Genomic DNA, 27,973 nt, shown 5'->3' with positions numbered 1-27,973 from the left:
AACACATATTGCATTTTCTTCAGATGGATAGAAAATGAACATAGTGCGATTCTGAACTTTATATGTACATTTTTTTGACTGACATGGCAGTCTGCATTAGAATTAAGTAATAATATTTTCCTAGGAGGTTTCTTTGGAGTTATTAATATTCACTTTGGTGTATTTCAACTACCCAAGGTATGCATTAATGGCCCAGGATGCATACCTTGGGGATATATTAATACTATTATTATATGGTTTCTCAGATTTCTATTTGCATTTGAAGAATTCTTTTATTGTCTCCTTTATTGAATCTGTCCTGTTAATATGAAATAGAAAATGGGAAATAAGGATAGAAAAGCAGTAAAGGCCTCTCTCTGCTGCTTAATAATGTTTTGACTGTAAAATCTTGCACTTTTTCAATCTTTATTTTTTTCTCAAAACTTTCTTTTTATCTCTGTAGTCTGCTCTTGTTTCCCCATCTTTTATCCCTCAGCTGAGTTAAGGCTGAGCATTCCATTTCCTAATTTATGTTGGAGAAAGCATTTACATTAGCAAGCGTTTGCCCTATTTTGTTTCTGGGAGAACATGAAGCTGCCTGGTGACCAGTGAAGCAGATAGCAGGAGTATCTCGACTGAGAGAGGACGGGGGATAGAAGCCAACCGAGAATGGGGTCCGAATGGCAAAGCATCCATGGGCTTTTCTGCTGCACATCTCAGTTTCAAGAACACAAAACTGCTCTTTATAAGCTCTCTTCCTTCCCCTGCCAGAGTGGTTTTCTCAGCTCCCAAAACTTCGTTTAAACACCTGGAAGATAAACTTAAGAATTTGCCCGTAGTTTTGCTTTGTTGAGCTGAGTATCTGCTGAGCTATTCCACTTGCGCAGGAATGCAGCTTAGTAAGTTTTCTCAGATTCTCCGAAATGAGGGTGTGTTCAAGGGTGCGTGGAATCACTTGCTATGAAAATCCTTTAGCCTTGCCCTTTTCAACAGCCAGGCTGTGGGAGCTTTCTCTTATTTTATTTTTCAAACATTTAGATTTCTTTTTCTCTCTCTCTTTTTTTTTAACAAAAGCCCTCAAAGTTGGTAGAAGATGCTTGCAAATGGACTACATCTCAAATTTTCTCATCCTTACCTTAATATCATGGGAAATGTGACACCAGGGCAAGTCTATGGCTTATTTATAACAGTGTCCTTTGTCTAAAGATGTGACAGATTGTGAATATTTGCTTAGCTTTACTAACATTTCGTTTTGTTTCATTTTGTGTAAACTTTTTAATTGAAGGATAAAATATGTTCTGTAAAATGCACAGCTTATAAGCTTACAGTTCAATGAATTTTTCCAAGCTGAACACTGTCATGCAACCAGCACCCAGAGGAAGAAACAGAAAGTTACCACAATCCAAAAGATCCTTTATGTCCCTTTCTAGTCTCTAATCACGCCTCAAGAGTAACCACTATTCTGATTTCTAAAACCGTAGATTAATTTTGCCTGAGCCTGAATCTTTTATGGGTCAAATCAAACCATATACACTCTTTTGTATCTGGCATTTTTCATTCCATATTTCATATTGTCACATGTAGTTACATTTTGTTCATTCTCATTAAGTTGTTTCCAGTTTGAGGCTATTGTGAGACTGCTTCTATGAACATTTGCTGGGTCATGGGGTATATACACAGTAGATACTATCAAATAATTTACCAAAGTAGTTGTACCAATGTCTTCACTAACATTTAATGGAAAGATAGGTATAGTTTAATTTTACTCTTTAGCTTTCTGTGGCATTGTCATGAATAAATTTGTCCAAACTTCCCAGATTATGTATATTTTTCACAAATTTGATTTCTTGGAGTAATCATATCCAAAGTTTCATATCCTTTCGAGCTTATTTTCCTCTTATTTATTTCTTATTAATTTGTCTAGTTGTTTCTTCAAAAAATGTATTAAACTCCTACTATGTGCCATATACTACTAGATAATGGGATACAAAATAAGTAAGCTATAATGCTTGATTCAAGCATTAATGATATAATGAAGCATTCAAGATATAATGAAGTGAAGGAGACAGCAATATGAACAGATATATTTTTAATTTATTCCATTCAAATTTAAAAATCTACTTCCTCAATGTATTACTCCTTGATTTAGTAAAGTAGTCCATTAACAATTTGTCAAATTCATTCATGAATTCTAGATTTTTTTATCATGTGTCCTCCAATAAAAATTTCCCATTTTCAAGGCGAACAGACCCCGTATTTTTAACTCCCTGATACAGAAGTTATCTTGTTTTCTCAAATTGCTTAAAAAAATTTCTTTGATTCTCTTTTCTTAAAGCATGATGACTATAATTACCCAGTGTAATTATCCACAGGTTGTAAACTTTAGGGTGTGCATGTGTTTTTTGATTGCTTGTTTGTTTTTTTTGAGTTCAGTATTTTCCAATGTCCTTCTTGGTGATTTACAATATATATTTGGCCTTTTGGGCTAGCACATAAAATTACCATGTTTACATCCTCAAGAAACAATTTATGATGACTCCCGGTTCTCCTTATTGTGACATTCATCCTGGGTGAAGTCGCTGTAAACTTCATGCACATGGCTTTAGCTCCCAGCTCTAAGCTGGTGATTCACAGATCTCTGTTTCTAGCCCACTCTCTACTCTGAATTCTAGATCCATGTATAGTATATTTTCATTTGGATATTCTGGTGGCATATCACATTTGGCAGATAACGAAATATACTTTACCTTTCTCTTCCCAACACATTATTCATTCTGTATTCTCCCTCTTGGTGAATTCATCACTGTGTACATAATTGCTGGAAGCAATTTTCTAGATGCTTCTATATACCTTCCCCGCTCCCTTAAATATCACAAAGTCTCACCATTTTTACCTCCTAGGTATTCCTGAATCCATCCTACTACAGCTTAGCAATAGCATTCAGTGTTCAGGCACTCCTTGTCTCTCACCTGGATTAATTGCCTGGTCTCCTGGACTGCAATTTTATTCTCTCTAATCTACTCAAAAGACCATTGCTAGAGCAATCTTTGAAAATGCACACCTGAGCTCGTTGCTCTCACAGTTCTTTAGCATAGCATGTGAAATATCTCCTGCTTACCTTTCTGGCTGGATTCATCATCATTTCTGCTCAGGTTCCCTGTACTCGTAGTGCCATCTGCAGTGGCCTGCATGCTTCCCTCTCTCTTATGCCTTAGGCCTTTGCACATGCTGTTTGCTTTGCTTATTGTTTTGTTCTGCATTGTTCACAGGAATAAATTCTACTTACTATTTAAGAGTCACTTCCTCTGATAAATCTTCAGTCCCTTCAAGTGAAGGACTTTCCCCTATGCTATGAATAACTCTATTTTAACTCCCATATAAATTTGTTTCCCCTTCTGACCTATAAGCTCTTTATCTTTGCATTCCTAACATTTAGCACACTGCCTGATGTATAGTAAGGGCTCAATAATATTTGTTGAATGAATGGTTGAATTAATTAACTTATAGCTTAGAGCCCTCCATTTTTATGCTTTGTGATCTTTAAAATCTCTAAATATATTTTGTTCTCTTGCCAGGGTTAAAACTCATATGTTATTTCGCTACCCACTTGCACAGACGGTGAGGTCTTCTTTTTTAATGCCATCTGTGTGTTTCTTCATCAGCTGGAAGCATTTAATGTCTCCTTAACTTGGAAATCTCAAGTGAGCTTTTTCTTCTGGAACATTTTTAAAAAGATATTAAATAAATATCAGTCCCTGAGGAGCTGAATTCTTTGTCCTTTTTCATCCAGAGAAATCCCTAATTGACCCTACCATTTAATTCCTGTTTTGACCTGGTTTAAAATTTTAGGAAATAGACAACCTACGAACCTTTGAATCCAGGGTATCATCGGCTAAAGCCAAATAAAGCAACCACAAACACCACCACAACCTTGTTTAGAACGATGGCATTCATTACTTCTTTTATCTTTGTGCCTATTTACTGCATTAAATTTATCTTTTGGGATGTGCCTTAGGAGAAATGGTCTTGCTCTCTCAATTTCCCTTACCCAAACTCTGTAACCTGCCTTTCTTTCCCCTACCTGCTGCCATAATATGTTATTTTTGTTATGTTCACTGCATCTGTCCTTTCTCACAGGCTTTATCGGCTTGCTCTTTGGTGTAATCATGCTCATTAAGGATTCTGTAATTGCCTTGGGCAGAGATAACAAAGCATAGGCTAAAAAGCCAAAATACGTTAGAATTTTTTAAATTTCAAAGTCCCTCCAGCATTACAGTTACCGCAATTAACAGTCAGATATACACAGCCACCATCAGAGTAAAAGAAATAATATTTTTAACTTTATCCTTTTTTGTAATAATATGTGTTTGCAGACTTTCACCTTTCAGAGACTACCTAAATGTTGACTGTGCCATTCTAAATAGAGAAGTATAATGGGTAAGTCACTTTAGAGGGAATTATATAATTAGTTTAGATTATACTCTAATATGCAGAGAATTTTCTTCAGCTTTTTCTGAATATTTATACTTTTTATTGTTATTCCTTTAAGGAGCTGTGAATCCTTTCAAACATTAAATTATTTATCCTCTAAGTCACACTGAGAGAAATACAGATCATGCTATAAAATTGTGGGGAGTATGAAAATCACTAAGCCCATCACGGGGCAAAAACAGTACACCAAGTTTGATAAATTTAAGGAAGAAAGTAGTTCTGTACTCTTTCCATAATTCTCTACTATTTTGCAAGTATACCCCAATTCTGATGTATTGCTTAGTCAATCTCATGAGAGGGTTGGCAGAAGTATCATTATCCCCATTTTTACAGATGGAAAAACAGACACTGAAAGAGTAGAAGACTTACGCTGCTCGTAGTGCTAATGACAGAGCTGAAACTAGAACCCAGACTAGAAATATAAGGGGCAAATCATAGCACGCCAAGAAACCACAAAGTGGCTTTTCTTGGGTAATTAGTGAGTATGAACAACGGGTTGACAGCTTCTTCTGACTGTCCTCCCTACGTCTCGAAAAGAAGTTAATCTCCCCGCAAGCTCTCACGAGGTAGCAGACAGCCTTTATTTTCAGAAAGGGAGGAACTAAAAATACAGTAGCACAGCCATTTATTAACCTCAGGCACCATTATCCCGAGGTAGCGGAGTCTTGTGAAAAAATCATGGGATCTGCAATCAGAAGACTTAGGTTCAGATCTCAGTTCTTTTACCAGCCTCTTAATCTCCCTACACTAAACACCTATTTAGTTAAAATGGGGCTAATAACACCAACCTTACTGCTTCAAAGGGTGTTGTGATGATCAATAAGATACTATCTAGGAGCACCTTATAAACTATAAGTCATTACACAGATACAAGTCCTCATCCTTGTATAGTAGCAAATAAGGGAAAGCAAATAAGGGCTTCCTGTGCAGGAAAAAGTATAACAGTTGTCAGGATCATGGCTTAGCAGTTACACTGCCTTGAATTACAATACAACAAATGCCACCGTCTAGCTCTGTTACTTGGCTCAGGAACTTATTCTCCCTAAGCCTCAGTTTTCTCATCTTTAAAATGGGGAATAATATCTGTCATGAGTTTTTATAAGAATTACATGAGATATTGTATGTGGGATGCATAAGCTATTGTTTAGTTCCCTTGAATTGGTTTTCTTTAAAATAAACATTTTATTTATATTAACAATTTTAGATTTCCAGAAAAGTTGCAGAGATAGTACAGAGCGTTCCCATCTACCTTTCTCCTGGTTTCCTCTACTGTTAATATCTTACATTTGCCACAAAAAACAGGCAAACGTTCATGCATCACTAATAGCTAAACTCTGGGCTTTATTTGGCCTTCACTGATTTTTCCTTGAATGTTTTCTTTCAGTTCCAGCATCCAACCCAGGGTACCACATTGCATTTAGTTGTCATATCTCCCCAGTCTCCTCTGGTCTGTGACAGTTTCTCAATCAGTCTTCTTGTTATTCCGTGACCTTAACAGTCTTGAGGAATACTGCCCAGGGATCACGTAGGATGTTCCTTAATCCTGTTTTGTTTGTGGTTGTTTTTTTCATTATTAGACTGAGATTGTGGGTTTCTGGAGAGAATACCAGAGACGTGAAGTGCTCTTCATGTCACAGTATGTCAAGGGGTACACAATATCCATGTGACATCACTGATGATGTTAACTTTCCCCACTTGGTTAAGGTAGCCCTTGCCAGGATTTTTCACTGTATTTTGAGCTAGTGTTCATTAGCTATCACTTATACAGGGCTTTCTCTTCCCTCTCTTCCCCCTGTTTGAAATGCATTTCATTTATATTTACTGGAAATGTCATCTTTGCAGAAATATCTTCTCTGACCCCCCCAAGCTAAAGCAGCTTTCTCCTCTCAAGTCAGTCTCTATGACATTTCACTTTTGTGTTTTCTTCATCACGTTTATCAATACCTGACGTTGTCTTATGTATTTGTTTACTGAGTTTATTGTTTGCCTTTAGGCCCCTGTCCCCTCAAACAGGAATTAAGCTTCAGGAAAACAAGGTCCTCATAGGATTGTTCACGTCTGTACACCCAGCAGCCAGCATGAGGGCTAGCATATGCTAAGTGCTTAATAACTATTTGTTGAATAAATGTCAAAGAAAGAAAGATCTGGGGTTAATTTATTAGTAAGTATTTCTAAAAAAGAGTGGAAAATAGCTGAATGGTGGGAGGTTCAATTTACTGTTCTTAACTGAATTGGTTTAGTTTTAATGAAAAGGTTAAATGCAATCATCAGCATCTACGGAAATAGGTAATCAACATCCTTGTAATTCAAGCTCTCTTATAATGCACTTAATAATGTGAATGCCAGAGTATTTTTCTGCCTTATAAGGATATGACTGACAAACGTGGGATCTACTCAGTTGCTATTCATCTGCACCATTGTGACCTTTATTTGCTAATTGGCTCAGCTTTCCTATTGGAGAACTTTATCAGAATCTGAAGGAATGTACAAATAATGGATGCCCTTGGTTTTAACTTATAGCAGACTTCTTAGTGTCTGCTTTCTTTTCATTTATATTGGCAGAAAAATGGAGCTTCTTTGTGTAAATCTTTCTCCATAACCCATTGTAAGGAAACTCTCTTTTTATTTTCTTCCTCAGGACTTAAAATCTCCAAATCAGAGGGATGAAATTGCAGGAGCCCGGGCCTCCTTGAAGGAGAACTCCCCCCTCTTGCATTCAATTTGTTCAGCTTGTTTGGAACATTCTGATGTTGCTTCCCTCAAAGCCAGCAAGGACACTGTTTGTGAAGAAATTCAGAATGCCCTCAATGTAATTTCAAATGCTTCTCAAGGCATCCAGAATATGCTGGTCCCGCCAGAACCCCAGGCAGCAACTCTGGGAAGTGCCCTTGATGAGCTGGAGGTAAGCTGAGAGAAAGGTAAAATGTGATTTGATGTCCCAATATCAACATAAATAGAAGTGGGTTTTCAGATCCATGTGTTGGAGTTTAGAGTATTAGACTTCTGATTCCTTTGCATCTTTGTCAAGGAAGTCAGTGAATTTAAATTGTGATTGTTAATTAGATTGAAATGATGACTTTATTTTACATACATCAACTTATGAAATGTGGGATTTATTCATTCCACAAATACTTATTATTGGTACTGTTCTTTGTGCTTGCGATATAATTGATCACTGCCCTTGTGAAGCTTACATTCTAGCAGGGGAATATAGGCAAAGTCCCAAATCAGTAACATTGTAGATAAGTAAATGGTATAGAATATTATGTTGGGAAAGTGAGATGTTATCAAAGGCTTGAAGGAAGTTAGAGAATTGGGCAGATGGAGATTTAGAGCAAAAGCTTGAAGGCATGCCCCCAGTGTTTAAGTGACAGCATGGAAGCCAGGGTGCCTGGGTGGGGAGAGCGAGGGGATGAGTGATAGGAGGTGAGGTCAGAGACCCAGTGGGGCCAGATTATAGCAGGCCATGTAGGCTTTTTAGGACTCTGGCTTTTACTCCAAGTTAAAGGGGATCCATTGTAAGGTCTTAAGCAGAAGTGTGACGCAATGAGACTTGAGTCTTAAAAGGCTGCATGTGGAGCATAGACTGAAGGGGAACAAAGGGAGAAGCTGAAAAACTAGGCAGGAGGCTATTGTTGTAACACAGCTTCCAACTTTGCAGTTTAAATGTACCACCTCATTCCACCTCACATTTTAGTTTGGACTAGAGTGGCATCAGTGAATATCAAGGCTAAATTTTGTAAGTAGAGCCAGCTGGATTTGACAGAATGAATGTAGGATTTGAGAGCAAGGGAGAAGTCCTGGCTGGTGTTGCAGGCTGGGTGCTATCCAGAAGCACACAGTGGATGGAGTTTGCTATATGAGGTGTTATTAGGAATTAACATGTGTGAAGAGAAGAGGGAGGGAGTAGGACAGAGCAGAGGAAGAAGTGGACCTGTGAGCCAGACTCACAAAGCCTGGACCAATCAGCAGGGATCTCTGGAGAGAGCATTGCCCTTGTGGGAACCTTGTCAGGCAGAAATAGCTAGACCTTTTTGTGACTTTCAGACCGGAAGCAGATCACCCTGCCCTGGGAAGGGCATGACCCCTAGGGAGTGGGAGTGGGGAGCAGCCCCTTGAAGCTAAGGCAGATTCTGAAGGAACTGACAGCTGGGGGCTGCCTGCTGGCCTCATTTTCCACAGCTAGGCAGCAAGTCCTACCTGGAAGGGGGATGAGCAGTACGCCTCTTTACCTACCACAGATAATTATAAGGTTTTGGGGTTTTTTTTTTTTTGCGTTGAGCAGCTAGATGGATGACGTTTTCATCAATTATGATGGGGAAGACTGTGTGTGAAGCTGGTTTTGAAAGAAAGATCAGAAATTCAATTTTCAACATGTTGAGTTTGGCATATTTATCAGACATTCAAGTATGATATTAAAGATCTTTGGCTACCAAAGTCAGACATGTAGTTGCTTAAAGGGAGGCAACGTAGTGTAGTGCTTAAGGATAAGTGTTCTGGAGCCCAAATGCCTGGGTTCCTATCTCAGCTGTGGCACTTACTGCCCATGTGGCCTTAGGAAAGTTATTTTATTAACTCTCAGTTTTCTCACCTATGAAATGGGGATGGTAATAGGACTTAACTTGTTATCAGAATCATTGAATTAATAATGAATAATAAGCATAAAAATGCTTAGAGCAGTGCCTGGCACATAGTAAGTGCTCAATCAATCTTTGCTCTTATTATCATTAGTGGAGATGACTATTTGGAAGCAGATTCCTCTGTAATGAAGAAATCAATGCAATTAAATTTACTAAAGTTTTACTGATAACTTAAAAAAATAAACTAAACTCATAACATAATTCCTATATTGTTCCTAACATTATTACTTTAATGATAAACTTACTGGATACTTAATTTACTCAAATTTAGAATAACCTTTCTGGGTGATTTTTCTTTAGTTACATATCTTTAAATCGGTCTCTTCATTTCTAATCCAACATTATTAAATTTCTAATTATCGGCAGTCATGTGAAAATTTATTAAATTCCTAACTATTAGTATCTATGTGAAAGTTTTAGGAACCATTTGTCTAAATATGGTAGAAGATTAGTGGTGACTCCTTTTTAATTTAATTATTTTATTGAGGTCATATTGTCTTATAACATTGTGTAATTTCATGTGCACAGTATCATACATCAGTTTCTGTATAGTCTGCATTGTGCTCACCACCAGTAGTCTAGTTTTATGTGTCACCATACGTACATGCCCATTTACCACTTTCGCCCTCCTCCCCACTCCCCACCCCTCTGCTAACCACTAGTCTGTTATCCTTATCCACGTGTTTGTTCATCTTCCACGTATGAGTGAAATCATGCAGTGTTTGTTTTTCTCTGTCTGGCTTATTTTGCTTCACATAATACCCTCAAAGTCCATCCATGTTGTCACAAATGGCACGATTTTGTCTTTTTTATGGCTGAGTAGTATCCCATTGTATATATGTACCGCATCTCTTTATCCATTCATCCACTGGTGAGCACTTGGGTTGCTTCCAAGTCTTGGCTATTGTGAATAAAGCTGTGAAGAACATAGGGGTGCATAAATCTCTTTGAAGTGTTGATTTCATGTTCTTTGGATAAATACCCAGTAGTGGGATAGCTAGATCATATGGTATTTCTGTGTTTTATTTTTTGAGAAATCGCCATACTGTTTTCCAAAGTAGCTGCCTAGTTTGCATCCCCCCCAGTGGTGTATGAAGGTTCTCTTTTCTCCACATCCTCTCCTACATTTGTTATTTCTTGTCTTATTAATTATAGCCATTCTGAGGGGCGTGAGGTGATATCACATTATAGTTTTGATTTGCACTTCCCTAATGATTGAATATATTTTCATATGCCTGTTGGCTATCTGTATATCTTCTTTGGAAAAATGTCTGTTCCTATCTTCTGCTCATTTTTTGATCAGGTTGTTTGGTTTTTTGTTGTTGAGTGTATGAGTTCTTTATATAATTTGGAAATTAACCCCTGTCAGATATATGTTTTTCAAATATCTTCTCCCAGTTGGTAGGTTATTTTTTCGTTTTGTTCATGGTTTCCTTTGCCTTTCAGAAGCTTTTTAGTCTGATGTAGTCCAATTTGTTTATTTTTTCTTTTGTTTCCCTTGCCTGAATAGCCATAGTTTTTGAAAAGATACAGCTCAGACTGGTGTCAAAGAGTGTACTGCCTATATTTTCCTCTAGGAGTTTTATGGTTTCAGGTTTTATATTCAAGTCTTTAATCCATTTTAAGCTAATTTTTGTCTATGGTGTAAGATAATGGCCTACTTTCATTCTTTTGCATGTGGCTGTCCAATTTCCCAAACTCCATTTATAGAAGACACTTTCCTTTCTCCATTGTATGTTCTTGGCTCCTTTGTCAAAGATTAGCTGTCCATAGGTGTGTGGTTTTATTTCTGGGCTTTCAATTCTGTTCCATTGATCTCTGTGTCTGTTTCTGTGCCAATACCATGCTGTTTTGATTATTATAGCTTTGTGGTGTATTTTGAAGTCAGAGATTGTGATATCTCCAGCTTTGTTCTTTTTTTGCAGGGTTATGTTGGCTATTTGGGGTATTTTATGTTCCATATAAGTTTTAGGATTCTTTGTTCTGTTTCTGTGAAAAATGTTTTCTGAACTTTGATAGGGATTGTGTTGAATCTGTAGATTGCTTTAGGTAATATGGACATTTTAACTATGTTTATTCTTCCAGTCCAAGAGCACAAAATATCTTTCCATTTCTTCGTGTCTTCTTCAATTTCTTTCAACAATGTTTTATAGTTTTCAGTGTACAAGGATTGTATTCTTGACTTTTCTTTCTGCTAGTTTGTTATTAGTGTATAGAAATACAACTTATTTTTGTATGTTGATTTTGTACATTGCAGCTTTTGTAGTTGTCAATTATTTCTGATAGTTTTCTGGTGAATTCTTTAGGGTTTTCTGCATATAGAATCATGTCATCCACAAACAGTGAGAGTTTTACTTCTTCCTTTCCTATTTGGATACATTTTATTTCTTTTTCTTGCCTAATTTCTCTGGCTAAGGCTTCCAGTTCTGTGTTGAGTAAGGGTGGTGGGAGTGGGTCCCCTTGTTTTGTTCCTGTTCTCAGAGAAATGACTTTCAGTTTTTCACTGTTAAGTATGATGTTGGCTGTGGGTTTGTCATATATGCCCTTTATTATGTTGAGGTACTTTCCTTCTATTCCCATTTTATTGATAGTTTTTATCATAAATGGATGTTGGATTTTATTGAATGCTTTCTCTGCATCTATTGAGATGATCATGTGATTTTTATTCCTCATTTTGTTAATGTGGTGTATCACATAGATTGACTTGCAGATGTTGAACCTTTCCTACATTCCTGGAATAAATCTCACTTGATCATGATGTATGATACTTTTAATTTATTGCTGTGTTCGATTTGATCCTTTTAATTATTCTTTTAGCTTTATTTCATTTATTTTTGCTCTAATTTTTATTATTTCCCTCCTTCTGCTGACTTTGGGTTTTGTTTGTTCTTCTTTTTCTAGTTCTTTTAGGTGTAGTTTAAGATTGTTTATTTGAGATTTTTCTTGTTTGTGGTGATTCTTTCATAATACCCCATGATCTAATCATTTGCCCTGTGTAATGAGTGCTCAATGAACTTGTCCGTTAAATGTGTCTTGTCTTCATAATAAGATTGAAAGCTCCTTGTGGGAAAGACCATGTTTCTTACTATTTTTATACCAATGATACTAGTAGAATATTAGGTCCTCCATAATTTAACATGCAACATTTCTTGATAGCTAAACTCTTAACATGAATTTATCACTTAATTATTACAGAGTCTCTATAAGGTAAATATTTTTATTTTGTTTTACAGAAAATAAAACTGAGACTTACATAGGTTATGGAACTTGCTCAAGCAGAAGTCTAGTGAGTAGTAGTAGCCAGAATGTGAATCTAGTCTCTCTGATTCCATAAGGTATTTCTAACTTCTGTGCTATATTGAATTCTCACAGATAGAACTCAATGTACTTAATTAAAATTCAATACAATCTATGCTAAGATTCTTAGCCTATATGAACCACTAGAGAAATTATAAATGTAACCAAGTCCAAAAGATGGAATAACTTTTTAGTGAAAAGGTCTTTGTACCTGGGTCATTTGAGTAGAAATAGTTTGTATTTGGGGAATGGCTAGTATGATGAGGTGAAATTTGCTAGAGTGGACAGATAAATTGTACATCATATTTTTCATAGCACTAAACAGAATCGCATTAGGGGATGCTTGCATAAGAGGTCCACTTTACCCAGATACTGCATTCTATATTCTTAACGATTATAGAAGAAGGCAGAAGATTTCCAAATTGTTCTTCCTTCTGGGACTTCTCTTTTCTTACTTTAGTTGAAACTGGCTGCTACAGGCAATAAATGGCAGTGGTTAGAAAGGAGGAGAAAGAGTGTCTGTGTGTGTGTGTGTGTGTGTGTGTGTGTATAGTTTTGATGGAAGTGGGCATAGGCATAGTGATGAAATCTTCTTTTTCTCAAGACCTGTGGCTGACTCACTCCTTCTGAACAAGGTGGGAAGGACTCCCAAAGATATTTCCCTAAAATCCTAATACTGTCTCAACAACCTTTGAAACTGAGTTTTAGTCAAAGCTAGGGATGCCCAAACTACGATAAAATGCCTGAGTTTTAAATATTTTTTATATCTGAGTTACAAATAGCTGCTGAGGCTGTCTGTATTAGATAAAGCAGAATTTATTGAGCATTTAGCCTTTTTAAATGATTTTGTAAATTAAATGGTTGCGCTTTTCATTATTTACAGGAAGCTGTATTGGTAAAGGATCCAAAATAACCTTTGCTCTATCTTGCTTCTGCAAATATAATACTATGAAATAAATTGATGTAGTAAATACTCTGTTGGGAGTCAGTCTCATTAAATGTTTATAGTGTGGAAATGTATCAGAACGCTTACTCAACAACTACCACACTGTAGCTTTGTTAAATCTTTCATTCTGGTTCACGGCTGGTTGTGGATATGAAACCCCAGATTTATTGGTGGGGAAAATAGAAGCTGAATTAGAATGCTGCATAGGCTAAATCAATTGATTTATTGGAAAGCCTAATGTGAATTATAGTGTGTTCCTTCTGCATTTGTGACTCAATGAGAGTTGAGAAGTGTCAAATTGTAGATTAACAGAATTTTGAAAATGTCTTGAAGCAAGCAACTTTTCCAGTGAAAATTGCTTTGAAACTCCAAGTCCAAAAAGACATATTTTCTCTTATGTGGAGAGAAAAAGCAGCTGTTCTAATCATAGTCCACAAGTGTTATCCAGGTCCTCTTGTGATAAAGATGATAATAACAAAGGAGTTTTGGAGTATTTTCTCATTTTCAAAGAGCTGCCATGTTTATTTTCTTATCTTCTTTTTTTATATATTAGTTTATGTATCATCATTCATCTACTTCTTTATTTGCTTTTGTATCCCCAACACCTAGAACAATGTTTTATACATGGTAAGTGCCAGGAGAATATCAATGAATGAAGGAAGAAAGGAAAGAATGAATATAGGAATGCTGCATGTCATTTTGTAATATTGGAGGGAAGAGCATTTTTCCTTCACCCTATTTTTTCTCCTTTCTCCAACTGGTAGTGTAGGCACATGGGGTGCATGGCTCTACCTTACCTAACTTTTAACTGGGATGTGAATTTACAGTGAGGGAAACCACCAGAAACATATCTAACCAATATGCTGCCCTCTTTCTTTTCTGTGATAAGGGAGCTCAAAAAGAAAAAAAAATTCTCTTTTTTCTGTAGCTATCTGGACTTAGTTTAGGTTCCCTGCAACTGCCAAATTATGCTGCCCTTTACTAAGAGTAATAATTTTAAAGAATGTAGTCCTTGTATTCTTATGTTTTCACCTGAAGATGAAAGGAGGTCCTCTATCAATCAGATAGGCATTTAGGAGCTAAAGAAAAATGATCATTGATATCTAGAAGCACTTTATTATGATTTTTTAAAAACTCGTTTGGTTTCTAGAAATCCAGTGAAGTAAAAGAACTAAAAATTATGAATAAAATATTTTTAAATACACGGATAATCTGATAAATGAATTAGGAACGTTCATTGAGGCCAGCCAGATACAAAGAGAGCACAAATCCAGGCTAGCAAACCAGCACCAGCATTGTACTGGGGGATAAGGGGAAATTCCTTTTCCATTATGGCTTGGAGCGTGGACTTTGAAAGACCACGAACTGAGGACAAGGCAAAGCCTATAGCCTGCCAACTGGAAAGTAACATGAGACTCTTGTCTGAAGCTGAGAATTCTTAAATTTGACCGTAAAGAAGAAAAACACTACAGTAGGGGATAGCAGGAGAACTTGGCTGGCTTAACCTCAGGTCTGGGTGGCTCAGGAAAAAGAATACAAAAGATGTTGGAAATTTTCTAATCATAAGTCTGTCCTTATCTGGACTTTGGGTCAGAATTCATATTATCTGTAGAGCCTCTAAAACGACAGCAGAAAATTTAATTTAAAGTTGTTCTGTCTTAGCAATACTGCCAAGTCCCTGTCAGAAGTAATGTCAAAATTCTCTCTGCACTTTACACCCAGTCCACAAAAATTTCTCATACAGTTCCAAGGAAAATAAGTTTCCACACACAAACAAGGAAGCCACTATGAATGAGACTTTGCAGAAAGAACAAACTGCAGAATCAGATCTACAAACACTTCAGATATTGAAATTATAAGATACTAAATGTAAATCAATATGATTAATATACATTATTCCCTCATTTATATTCACTCAAGTTTGAAGAGTATGAGGAAGGAACAAAAACTGTTGAAATTGACGAGGCAGAACTATCTAAAATGAAAAACATAATTGTGAAGTATTCAGTGGTTAGTCAAAACAGGATATTAGTTAGAGAATTAATGAGCTGAAAGATATATTTGAAGAAGTTCCTAACAATACACCACAGAGAGACAGAAAAAAAAATATTTTTAAAAAAGCAGTTAAGACACCTGGGGAATGATGTTACAAGTTCTAAAATATTCTAATATAAGGTCCAGAACAAAGAAAAGTATAAAAAATATACTAAGAATTTCTGAGAACTGATGGAAGACACTAATCTCCATAGCTAACAAGCCCAATAATTCCCAAGCAAGATATATAAAAAGAAATCCACATCTACACATATTGTAGTGAAACTGAAGAACGCCAAAGACAAAAAGAATATTTTTAAAAGTAAATAGGGAGAGCTTTATTCTCAATAAGATGGCAGAATAGGAGACTCCTGACTCTCCCTCAATCCATGAATACACAGAATAAACTAAACATGGATGAATTTCTTCGAATAGAAATCCAAAAACTAGTTGAGAGATTCCTGCACACTGGACAGTTACATGCCTACACCAAAACAAGTTGGAAAAGCTGAGGCACGCTCTCACCATAAACTCCACCCCTATCACAGTACCATATAATTGAGAGAGAACCCCCATCTCCCAGCTTCACCTTGAGGAACAAAGGTTTGGACCACATATCTAGTGCCCCACTTTTTATGGCTGCTACCAGAGGGACTGTCTCCTAACTTGCCTATCTTTGAGAACTGTTGGGGTTGAGTATTTATTAGTCTCCTGAGATCAAAGAGAATAGAGGCAGTTTTAAATAGGCATGCAAGCAGTTCCTGTGACTTTTCCGCCTGACTCAGTACAGAGAGAGCAGGCAATAAAGCCCAGTTTCCAGCTTCTCCTTGGAAGGGTTTAGACTGCACATTTAACATCCTATCTTTTCCAGCTGCTGACCAAGGTCTGGCTTCTAACTCACCTGTCTCTGGGAGCTGATGAGGTGGGTGATTACCAGTCCCCTAGGAGCTTGAACAATTGTGCCCCTAGGAGCACTCCCATGACTCCTCCCCTGGCTTGCTCCAGTGAAATAACCAAGTCATCAGCTTATCCTTGGAAGGAGTTGGACTACACATCTAGTATCTTGACTTTTCTGGCAACTTTCCTGAAAGTCTGGCTTCTAACTTGCCTCCCTCTAGGGGCTGATGGGGCCCAGAATTCTCCAGCTCACTGGGGTCTATACAGAACAAAGTATCAGTTTTGAATGGTCCTGTAGGCTCTTCCTATGACTCCTTCTGCTGGCTTGCTTGCAATAAAACCCAACTACTAGTTTCTTCCTGGATGGCATTAGACTGCACATCTAGTGTCCCAACTTTTCCAGTTAGACTAGTACAAAGGTTTAAGCATCCAGAATCTCTGGATGGGCTGATTTTTGAGGTTCATCTCCTACATGAGGTCAGTCTCTGAACTGGGAAAGGTGGCTCTTTTATCTAATGCAAAGAAACCAACACAGAGAGTCAGGAAAAATGAAAAAACAAGGAAATATATTCCAAATAAAAGAACAAACTAAATCTTCAGAAACTGACCTAATTAAATGGAGATATGTGATTTACCCAACAGAGAATTTAAAATAATGATTATAAGGATGATCATTGAGGTTAGGAGAACAATTCATGAATAAAATGAGAATTTCAACACAGAAAAATATAAAAAAATAAGGAGAAATCATAGAGCTGAAGGACACAATTATTGAACTGAAAAATTCAATAGGGGGCGTTTAACATAGACTAGATCAAATGGAAGAAAGGAGCAGTGAACTCAAAGACAGGTCATTGGAAATCATCCAGTTAGAGGAGCAAAAGGATAAATAAGAGTGAAGATAGCTTAAGGAACTTGTGCTATATCATCATGTGGGTATATATGCAGTATGGAAGTCCCAGAAGGAGATGAGAGAGAGTAAGGGGAAGAAAACTTATTCAAAGAAATAATGGCTGAAAACTTTCCAAACCTGAGAAGGAAATAGATATCCAGAGCCATAAAGTCAAAAGAACACCAAAAAGAGACGAACCAGAGAGACCCACATCAAGACACATTTTACTCAAATTGTCGAAAGTTGAAGACAAAGAGAAATTTGAAAGTAGCAAGAGGAAAGTGATTTGTTGTATACAAGGGAACTCCCCATAAGACTATTGATGGATTTTTCAGCAGAAACCCTGCAGGCTGGAAGGGCATGTGGTGATATATTCAAAATGTTGAATGAAGAAGCTACCAACCAAGAATTCTGTAGCTGGTAAACCTGTTCTTCAAAAATGGAGAGAGGATAAAGACTTTCTCAGGTAAAGAAAAGCTGAAGGAGTTTATCACCAGTACACCTACCTTACAAGAAATGCTAAAGGGAGTTCTTCAAATTGAGATGAAAGGACACTAAACAACATGAGAGCATGAGAAAGTATGAAACTCATTGGAAGAGGTAATTATATAGACAAAACAGAATACTGTGTTACCATAAAGGTGGTGCGTAAATCACTTTTAATTCTTGTATCAAAATTAAAAGACAAAGTAATAATAATAAATATAAAATTATGTTAATGGATACACAATATAAAAATATGTACAATGTAATATTAGAACATTAATGTAGGATGGAGTAAAAGTGTAGTTTTTTTATGCAATCAAAGTCAAGTTGTTATCAGCTTAAAATAGACTGTTATAGCCATAAGATGTGTTATGTAAGCCTCATGGTCATCACAAAGAAAACCTGTAGTACATACATAAAAGATAAAGAGAAAGGAATTAAAGCATACCACTACAAAAAAGAAATCCTCAAATCACAAAAGAAGACAGCAAAAGAGGAAGAAAGACACTATAAAATGATCAGAAAAAAATTAACAACTGGCAATAGTAAGTCCTTATCTATCAATAACTACTTTAAATGTAAATTGGCTAAATTCTCCAATCAAAATACACAGAGTGAATGGATGGATTAAAAAACCAAGATCTGACTTTGCACTGTCTATAAGAAACTAACTTTGGATTGCAGAACACACACAGGCTGAAAGTGAAGGGATGGAAAAATATACTACATGGAAATAGTAACCAAAATAAAATAGGAGTGGCTATACTTATACCAGACAGAATAGAATTTAAGTCAAAAACTGTCTCTAGAGACAAACAAGGTCATTATATAATGAGAGTGGGTCAATTCAACAAAAAGGTATAATAATTGTAAATACTGTACCAATGTCAGAGCACCTGAATATATAAAGTAAATATTCACAGATCTGGAAGGAGAAGTTGACAGCAATACAATAACAGTAGGATGGCCCACTTTTAATAATGGATAGTATATTCTGAGAAAAAAACAATGAAGAAAGAGTAGATCTGAGCAACAGTATATACCAAATGGACTTAATAGATATACACAGAATTTTCTACCCAATAGCAAAAGAATAATATTCATGAAATGTCTTAATAATCACACAAAACATATCTTAATAAGTATAAGAAGATCAAAATCATGCCAAATATCTTTTTCCAACTTTAATGGCATGAAACTAGAAATAATAACAGCAAGAAAATGGGCAAATTCACAAACACTTGGAAACTGAACAATGCACTTTTTGTTTTTAATTGCAGTAACATTGGTTCATAACATTATAAAAATTTCAGGTGTAAATCATAATTTATTTTGAATTCCGTGTAGATTACATGATGTTCACCACCCAAAGACTATTTACAATCCATCACCACACCCATGTGCCTAATCACCCCTTTCACCCTCCTCCCTTCCCCTTTCCCCTCTGGTAACCACCAGTCCAATCTTTGTTGCTATGTGTTTTTTTGTTGTTGTTTTTGTTTTCTACTTGTGAGTGAGCTCTTATGGTATTTGACCTTCTCCCTCTGACTTATATCACTTAGCATAATACACTCAAGGTCCATTCATGTTGTCACAAGTGGCCAGATTTCATCACTTCTTATGGCTGAGTATTATTCCATTGTGTATATAAACCACATCTTCTTTGTCCATTGTCCCTTGAGGGGCACCTATGTTGCTTCCAAGTCTTGGCTATTGTGAATAATGCTGTGATGAACATAGGGGTGCATGTATCTTTAAGCATTTGTGTTTTCAAGAACAACACACTCTTGAACAACCATTGGGTCCAAGAGGAAATCAAAAGGAAATTTTAAAAATATCTCATGACAAATGAAAATGAGAACACAACATACCAAAACTTATGGGATGCAGCAAAAGCAGCACTATGAAGAAAGTTTATAGGGACAAATGCCTACATTAAGAAAAAAGAAAGATCCTAAATAAACAAACTTTACACCTCAAAGAACTAGAAAAAGAAGAACAAATTATGCCCAAAATTAGCAGAAAGAGGGAAATAACAAAGACCAGGACAGAAATAAATGAAATAGAGACCAGAGAAACAATAGAAAAGATCAATGAAGCTAAGAGCTGTTCTTTTGCAAAGATAAACAAAATTGACAAACCTTTAGCTAGACGAAGGAAAAAAGAGAGAAGTCTCAATAAAATCAGAAATGAAAGTGGAGACATTACAACTGGCAACACAGAAATACTAAGAATCATAAGAAACTACTATGAACAATAAACTATGCCAATAAATTAGATAATTTAGAAGAAATGGACTAATTCCTAGAAACTTACAGCCTGCCAAGATTGGATTAAGAAGAAATAGAAAATCTGGACAGACCAATTGCAAATAAGGAGATAGAAGCAGTAATCAAAAACCTCTCGACTAAGAAAGGCTAGGACCAGAGGGCTTTACAGGTGAATTCTACAAAGCATTCAAAGAAGAATTATACCAATCATTCTTAAACTCTTCTGAAAAATAGAAATCTTTTTGGAAGAGAGAACACTTACAAACTCATTTTATGAGGCCAGCATCACTCTATTACCAAAGACAGACAAGGACACTACAAGAAAAGAAAACTATGGGCCAATATCCCTAAGGAACATAGCTGCAAAAATCTTCAATAAAATAGTAGCAAACTGAATTCAACAGTACACGAAAAGGATTATATGCCATGACCAAGTGGGATTTATCCCTAGGATGCAAGTATGATACAGCATATGCAAATCAATCAATGTGAAATACCACATTAACAGAATGAAAGATAAAAAACACATGATCATCTCAATAGATGCAGAGAAAGCATTTGACAAAATTGAACATCCTTCATGATAAAAACTCTCAATAAATTAGGTAGAGAAGGAACTTACCTCCACTCAATAAAGCTCACATATAAAAGGCCCACAGCTAAAATCATAATCAATGGGGGAAAACTGAAAGCTTTTCTTCTAATATCTGGGTACAAGCAAGGATGCCTACTCTTGCCACTTCTATTCTAGATAGTACTGGTAGTCCTAGCCAGAGCAATTAGACAAGAAAATAAAAGTAAAGTCACCAAATTGTAAAGGAAGAAGTAAAATTATCTCTGTTAGCAGACAACATGATCATATATGTAGAAAAACCTAAAGACTCAACAAAAAACCTGTTAGAGCCAATAAATGAATTCAGTAAATTTTCAGGATACAAAATCAACATATAAAAATCAGTTACATTTCTATATGCTAACAGCAAAGTTTCTGAAAAAGAAATTAAGAAAACAATCCCATTTACAAGAGCAAAAAAAATATTAAATGCTTATGAATTAACTTAACTAGAGGTGAAAGACTTGTTCATTGGAAACTCTAAAACATTGATGAAGGAAATTAAAGAAGACACAGAAATCGTGAGACATCTCATGGTCATAGATTGGAAGACTCGCTATTGTTAAAATGTTCATACTGCCCAAAGTGATCTATAGATTCAATATGAATCCTATCAAAATCTCAATGGAATCCTTTATGTAAATAGAAAAAAATTCCTAAAATTCACATAGAACCAAAAAGACTCCAAATAACCAAAGCAATCTTGGGAAAGAAGAGCAAAGCTGGAGGCATCACACTTTTTGATTTCAAAATATATTACAAAGCTACAATAATTAAAACAGTATGATACTGGCATAAAAACAGATGTATAGACGAATGCAACAGAACAGATAGCCCAGAAGTAAATTCAAACATTTACGGCCAACTAATCTTTGACAAGGATATTCAGAATTCACAACGGGGGAAAGAATAGTCTCGTCAATAAATGGTGTTGAGAAAAGTAGATATTCACATGCAGAATTATGTCTAATAGTCAATTTCTCAAATATAAATTCTATAAGACAGTAGAATTGTTGTTCTTTTAAGTAAGTCATGAAAGAACATAACTGTTTACCTTGAATTCAGTACACAATGCCTCTATCTTTCAAGAACAAAGATATTTATTGTCAACAACTTCACAGAAGAAATTGCCAAAGAAAAAGAAAAAAGGTGTAAATGCAAGAACTGGTAACCAGAAGAAATGGTAAATATATGGGTATGCTACTGCTCAAATAATTTTATAAAGGACTAATAACTATGTAGACTTTATGTAATTAAAAATACAGAATTAATGCACATGGAAACAATAGCAATTAATTGAGGAAGAATGGCATATGGGTTAAATTTTCTAGGAGCTTAGTATTTTTGGAGGAAAGATAAACGTATTGACTTACTTTAGGCATTAAATGTGCACATTAAAACATCTAGAATACTAAAAAAATGTACAGCAATATATAGTATAATTTGAAAACATGGAGAAGGGAAAAATGGAATGAGAAAATTAGGAACCTAGTCAATCCAAAAGAAGAAACAAATGGAAGAAAAAAACAAGGAAAAATGGACAAACAGATATTAGAAAATATGATGATAAGATTAGTTCAAATATTCCTGTAATCATAATAAATGTACAAAAAAAACCCCAGTAAACTCTTAAATGCACGAAGAGTGACAACTTAGAAAAGAAAATCTAGCTATACACTATTTGTGAAAAGCTCATCTAAAACATAAAAATAGGGGATCCTTGAAAGTCAAAGAATAAAAAATATATGTCCAACAAATCATAACCAAAGAAATCTAATGTAACTGTATTAATATTAGTCAAAATAAATTGCTAATGATGGTTACTATTTATCAATAAAAGGTTAAGTTCACCAGAAGGTTGTAGCATGTACTTTTTAAGGAATATGGGAAATTAATGAAAATTAACCACTTACTAAGCCAATGATTTTTCAAAGAACTGGTATCAAACAGGCCACCTAGAAATATATATAGATAAATAAGTGAAATTACTTCACTATTTGGAATCTTTTTGAAAAGCACATCTGTGTAACTCTTGGGTCAAAGAATAAATTACAATTGAAAGAAAAAAATACTTATAACTGTGAAATAATGAAAATAAACAACAAAATTCAAAGGATATAGCTAAAGGCAGTGCTTAGTGGGAAATTTATCACCTAAAATATTTGTATAAAGAAAGAAGAAAAGCTGAAAGTTAATGAGCTAAATTTTCACTTTGACTTTGAAAGAGAACAATATAAAAGACCTAGAAAGAATAAAATAATAAAGGTAAGAGCAGAAGTTAGTAATTAAATCATAAGCATAGATAATATAGTGAAGATCAACAAAGCTTGAAGTCTGTTTTTTTTTTGTTTTTTTAAAATTAACCTTAGACTCTTTTTTTTTTTTTTTGATGAGGAAGATTGGCCCTGAGCTAACATCTGTTGCCAATCTTCCTCTATTTTGTATGTGGGATGCTGTGAGAGTATGGCTTGATGAGTGGTGTGTAGGTCTGCACCCAAGATCTAAACCTGCAAACCCCAGGTACTGAAGCGGAGCACACAAACTTCACCACTATGCCACCGGGCTGGCCCCCCAAAGTGTGTTTTTTGAAAAGATTCATAAAATTAGCAAACTGATGATAAGCTAGAGTAGGAAGAATGAGAGAAGACAGAATATTCATGTAAGAATGAAAGAAAGGAGCATAACTATGGAGACTATTACTAGATATTCTAAATACTACAATACTAAGAGAGAATATCATGAACAAATTTATACTGATTAAAATGAAAATTTGGATAAAATGCAAAAACTCTTAGGAAAATAACTGGCTCAAGAATAGATAATGTGAGTTAAAGAATTAAACTGAATTAGTAGTTAATAGTTTTTACTCAAAGCAAACCCTGGGCCCAGATACAGTTAAGAGGGCTACCACAAATGCTCCTAGGGATATGTAAATATATTTCTATAGTAACTTCATGAGAAGAGCAAAAGAAGTACCAGCTTTCCAATTCATTACATGAAGCTAGTGAAACCAATAGTGCCCACGCTACACAGGTCAGATAAGGAAGGAAATTCACATGCCAATCTAAGGATGCAAATAGCTAAACAGAATGTGAATGAACTGTTCAGCAATAGATAAAGAACTCATTGTAACAAAGTCAAATTTATTCTGGAAATGTGATGTTAGTTCAACATTAAAGCATCTATTCCTGTTATTTGCCATAGAGAAAAACTATATTTTAGTCTCAGAGGATACAGAGAACATTAGAAAAATTCAATATAATGTGTTTAAAACTTCTAGCAAGCTAGGAACACAAGTGAATTTTCTTGACTTGGTAGAGTTTCTATAAGTTCTACAGGAAACTTCATGCTTACATTTGAGTCATTAAAATCGTTCCCCTTTAGAGGATCTTGTCAAGATGGCAGTGTAGGCAGACTCTGAACTCACCTCTTCCTATGAACACAACCAGGTTACAACCAGTCTTGGAAAAATTACCTCAGAGAGAGAACTGAAAGCTGGATAAAAAGAACCCACACAGCAAGGACAGTTCTGATTGAGGCAGAAGAGGCAGGAATTCTTTCTGGAGAGCAAAAAAAGCCACATTTGTGAGCTTCAGAGCTTCACAGCTGGCCAAGTGGGAGCCACCCTAAGGTACGCAGCCCTCCCTGGAGGAGTGGGGGCCCATTACCACTATAAGTATCCTTGAGACTCAGTACAACTGGAGGAGTCTCATAATGTCTAACTTTTCTGGCTATTAACTGTAACAGGGAATACCCCCAGAAAAGCTATTGGACAGAAGTAGAAAAACCCAGCTCTTAAAGGGCCCATGCACAAATTCATCTGTCTCAGAAAGCAACCTAAAATCACTGGAAAGAAAGGTACACAGTCCTTTGGTGAAAAGAGACTCACCTGGTAGGGTCTGGGTACATCTCAGTGAGAGGTGAGACTTCCCTGGAGACTGAGACATTGGTGGCAGCCATTTTTGTGACCTAGTACAGGTGTCCTGACACAGATGTTGGCAGACACCATTGGAGTGCTTCCCCTGGCCTGTTAGCTCAGGGGTCTGCCACACCAACTAGAGCACCAATTTAATCCAGCTCAGCCAGGGCAGGCAGTCCACCCTAGGGACTGACCTTATCCAACAGCAAGCCCTCAGACTACTTGTTGTCCTGCATAGACTGGGTGCCTTGATCCCCTGCAGGCTGGTGAGTGTCTCCACCTTTGTGGGGCAGGGCCTGCATGAGGAGTAGGTGAATTGTGGGGCACTTTAGTGGAGAGTGTGGTAGCCTCTGCAGTGGGGCAACTGGGTACACTTCAGGGGGTCAGGAAGTGTGTATGGGCAAGGACTGTGTAGACAGTGTGGGTGGACCTGTGGGGAATGGGGCTTATCAGCAGCAGCAGATGTTTGCTTCTCAAAGAACCACATAGGGGATTGGCCCCACCTTCCAAAGCCTGAGACAATTTGATGCGCCCATACCTATGGTCAGCCCCACTCAGCTGTAATTCTAAGAGAGCTGACAACAGCCTTGCAGGTCTGAGGCCTACTGCAATCATAAGTCCCTGAACCTAGCAACCAGCCACACTGGGTCCCTACCCACTTAATAGAAAAACTGCAACAGGAGTGTGCTATTAGACCTTGCAGTCAAATGTGCTGGGACTCCCCAAACCCAATTTACAAACAGCTGGCCATGGAGGAAAAGCCTAGACTACCTGAGTACCTGCAGTAACAGCAACCTTGCCACAGCAGAAGGACCCACGTAGCCCACACAGGGGACACTTCTGGAACATTTGGACTGATGATGAGGGCGAGGTATACTGCTGGGCCTCAAAAAGTGTCAGTTACATAGGGCCACTTTTCCAAGATCAGGAGACATAGCTGACTTACTTAACACATAGATATAAGCACAGAGAAAGAAGAATAATGAGGGGGGAAAGGAATATGTCCCAAGCAAGGGAATAGGGCAAAACTACAGAAAAAGAACTAAATGAAACAGAAATAAGCAATCCACCAGACAAAGAGTTCAAACAAAAACTCACAAGGATGCTGACTGATCTTGGGAGAAAACTGGATGAACACAGTGAGAACATCAACAAAGACTTGGAAAAAAAGAAAAAGAACCAATCAGAAATGAAGAATACAATACTGGAAATGAAATATTCACTAGAGGGACTCAATAGCAGAGTAGACGATACAGAAGAATGGATCAGCAAGCTGAACGAAAGACTAGAGGAAATGACCCAAGCTGAACAGATAAAAAAACGAATTGAAAAGAATGAGGACAGTCTAAGGGGCCTCTGGGACAACATCAAGCACACTAACATCCATATTATAGATGTTCCAGAAGGAGAAGAGAGAGACAAAGGGGCACAGAATTTATTTGAAGAAATAATAGCTGAAAACTTTCCTAACCTAAGGAAGGATATAGACGTCCAAGTACAGGAAGAACAGAGAGCACCAAACAAGATAAACCTAAAGAGGCCCACATCAAGGCACATTATAAATAAAATGTCCAAAATTAAAGATAAAGAGAATCCTAAAAGCTGCAAGAGAAAGGCAACAAGTGACGTACAAAGGAAACCCCATAAGGATATCAGTTGACTTCTTGGCCAAAACCCTACAGGCTATAAGAGAGTGGCATGATATATTTAAAGTGCTGAAAGGAAAAAACCTACAGCCAAGAATATTCTAGCCAGCAAGGTTATCATTCAGAATGGAAGGAGATATAATGTGTTTCCCAGATAAGCAAAAATTAAAGGAATTTATCACCAAGAAAGCAGTTCTACAAGAAATGCTGAAGGGACTTATTTAATTGGGAAAGAGAAGACCACAAATAGGAATAAGAAAATTATCCAAAGAAACCAGGCAATAAAATCCCTGGTAAAGGCAAAAATACAGTGAAAGTAGCAGATCAACCATTTATGAAGGTTAAAAGGCAAAAGTACTAAAATTACCTATTACAATGGTAAGAGGGTAATGGATAGACACACAAAATAAGAGACTAGATATGATTTCAACAACATAAAATGTGGGAGAATGTGAGTAAAAGCGTAGAGCTTTTAGAAAGAGATCAAACTAAAGAGACTACAAACTCAATATAGATTGCTATATACGTAGAATATTATATATGAACCTCATGGTAATCACAAACCAGAAACCTATAATTAAACAAATAAGTAAGAGAAAGGAAATTAGACATATTACTAAAGGAAGCCATCAAACCACAAGGGAAGAGAGCAAGAGAAGAAGAAAGGAAAAGAGAAGAACTACTAAAACACCCCAGAAAAAAATTAACAAAATGGCAATAAACACATATTTATCAATAGCTAATTTAAATGTCAATGAACTAAATGCTCCAATCAAAAGGCATAGGGTGGCTAACTGGATGAAAAAACAAGACCCAAGTATATGCTGCATACAAGAGACACACTGCAGAGCTAAAGATACTCACGAACTGAAAGTGAAAGGATAGAAAAAGATACTCCATGCAAATGGAAATGAAAAGAAAGTTGGAGTAGCAATACTTCAGATGAAATAGACTGTAAAACAAAAACTGTGACAAGAGACAGAGGGGCACCACATAATGATCAAGGGAACAATCCAACAAGAGGCTATAACACTTGTAAATATCTATGCACCCAACATAGGAGCACCTATATATATAAAACAATTATTAACAGACATAAAAGGAGAAATAGACAGTAAGACAATAGTAATAGGGGACTTTAACACTTCACTTACACCAATGGATAGATCATCTGAACAGAAGATCAATAAGGAAACATTGGCATTAAATGACACGCTAGACCAGATGGACTTAGTGGATACATAGAGAACATTCCATCCAAAAACTGCAGAATACACATTCCTTTCAAATGCAGATGGAGCATTCTCCAGGATTGATCACATATTAGACCAAAAAACAAGTCTCAATAGATTTAAGAAGATTGAAATAATACCAAGCATCTTTACTGACCAGAAAGATATGAAACAAGAAATCAACTACAAGAAGAAAATCAGAAAACCCACAGAAATGTGGAGATTAAACAAAATGCTACTGAACTTCGATTAGGTCTATTAAGAAATCAAAGGAGAAATAAAAAAATATCTGGAGACATATGAAAATGAAAATACCACATGCCAAAATCTATAGGATACAGCAAAAGCAGTTCTAAAAGGGAAGTTTATAGCAATTCAGGCCTACGTCAACGAACAAGAAAAATCCCAAATAAACAATCTAACAGTGCACCTAAAGGAACTGGAGAAAGAAGAACAAACAAAGCCCAAAATCAGCAGAAGGAAGGAAATAATAAAAATCAGAGCCAAAATAAATGAAATTCAGGCTAAAAAAATAGAAAAAATTAATGAAACCCAAGAGCTGGTTCTCTGAAAAGATAAACAAAATTGACCAATCTTTAGCTAGACTCACCAAGCAAAGAAGAGAGAAGAC

The 27,973-nt window shown here is 36.3% G+C and overlaps 1 protein-coding gene across 30 annotated transcripts in view; it reads left to right on the top strand.

Moving 5' to 3' along the window:
• CTNNA3 (catenin alpha 3) overlaps positions 1–27,973 on the top strand; it is a 1,507,895-nt gene that overhangs the window by 351,230 nt on the left and 1,128,692 nt on the right. For all 30 annotated transcript variants that reach the window (XM_070225803.1, XM_070225839.1, XM_070225762.1 and 27 more), the window contains one exon: positions 7,109–7,372. In XM_070225803.1, the coding sequence (XP_070081904.1) occupies positions 7,109–7,372 (264 nt within the window). The remainder of the gene's footprint in view (positions 1–7,108; positions 7,373–27,973) is intronic.

The sequence above is a fragment of the Equus caballus genome, chromosome 1 (genome assembly GCF_041296265.1).
Source record: "Equus caballus isolate H_3958 breed thoroughbred chromosome 1, TB-T2T, whole genome shotgun sequence".
Lineage (NCBI taxonomy): Eukaryota > Metazoa > Chordata > Mammalia > Perissodactyla > Equidae > Equus > Equus caballus.
Note: the sequence above shows the minus strand (reverse complement) of the source record. Positions and strands in the feature narration are given on the sequence as shown.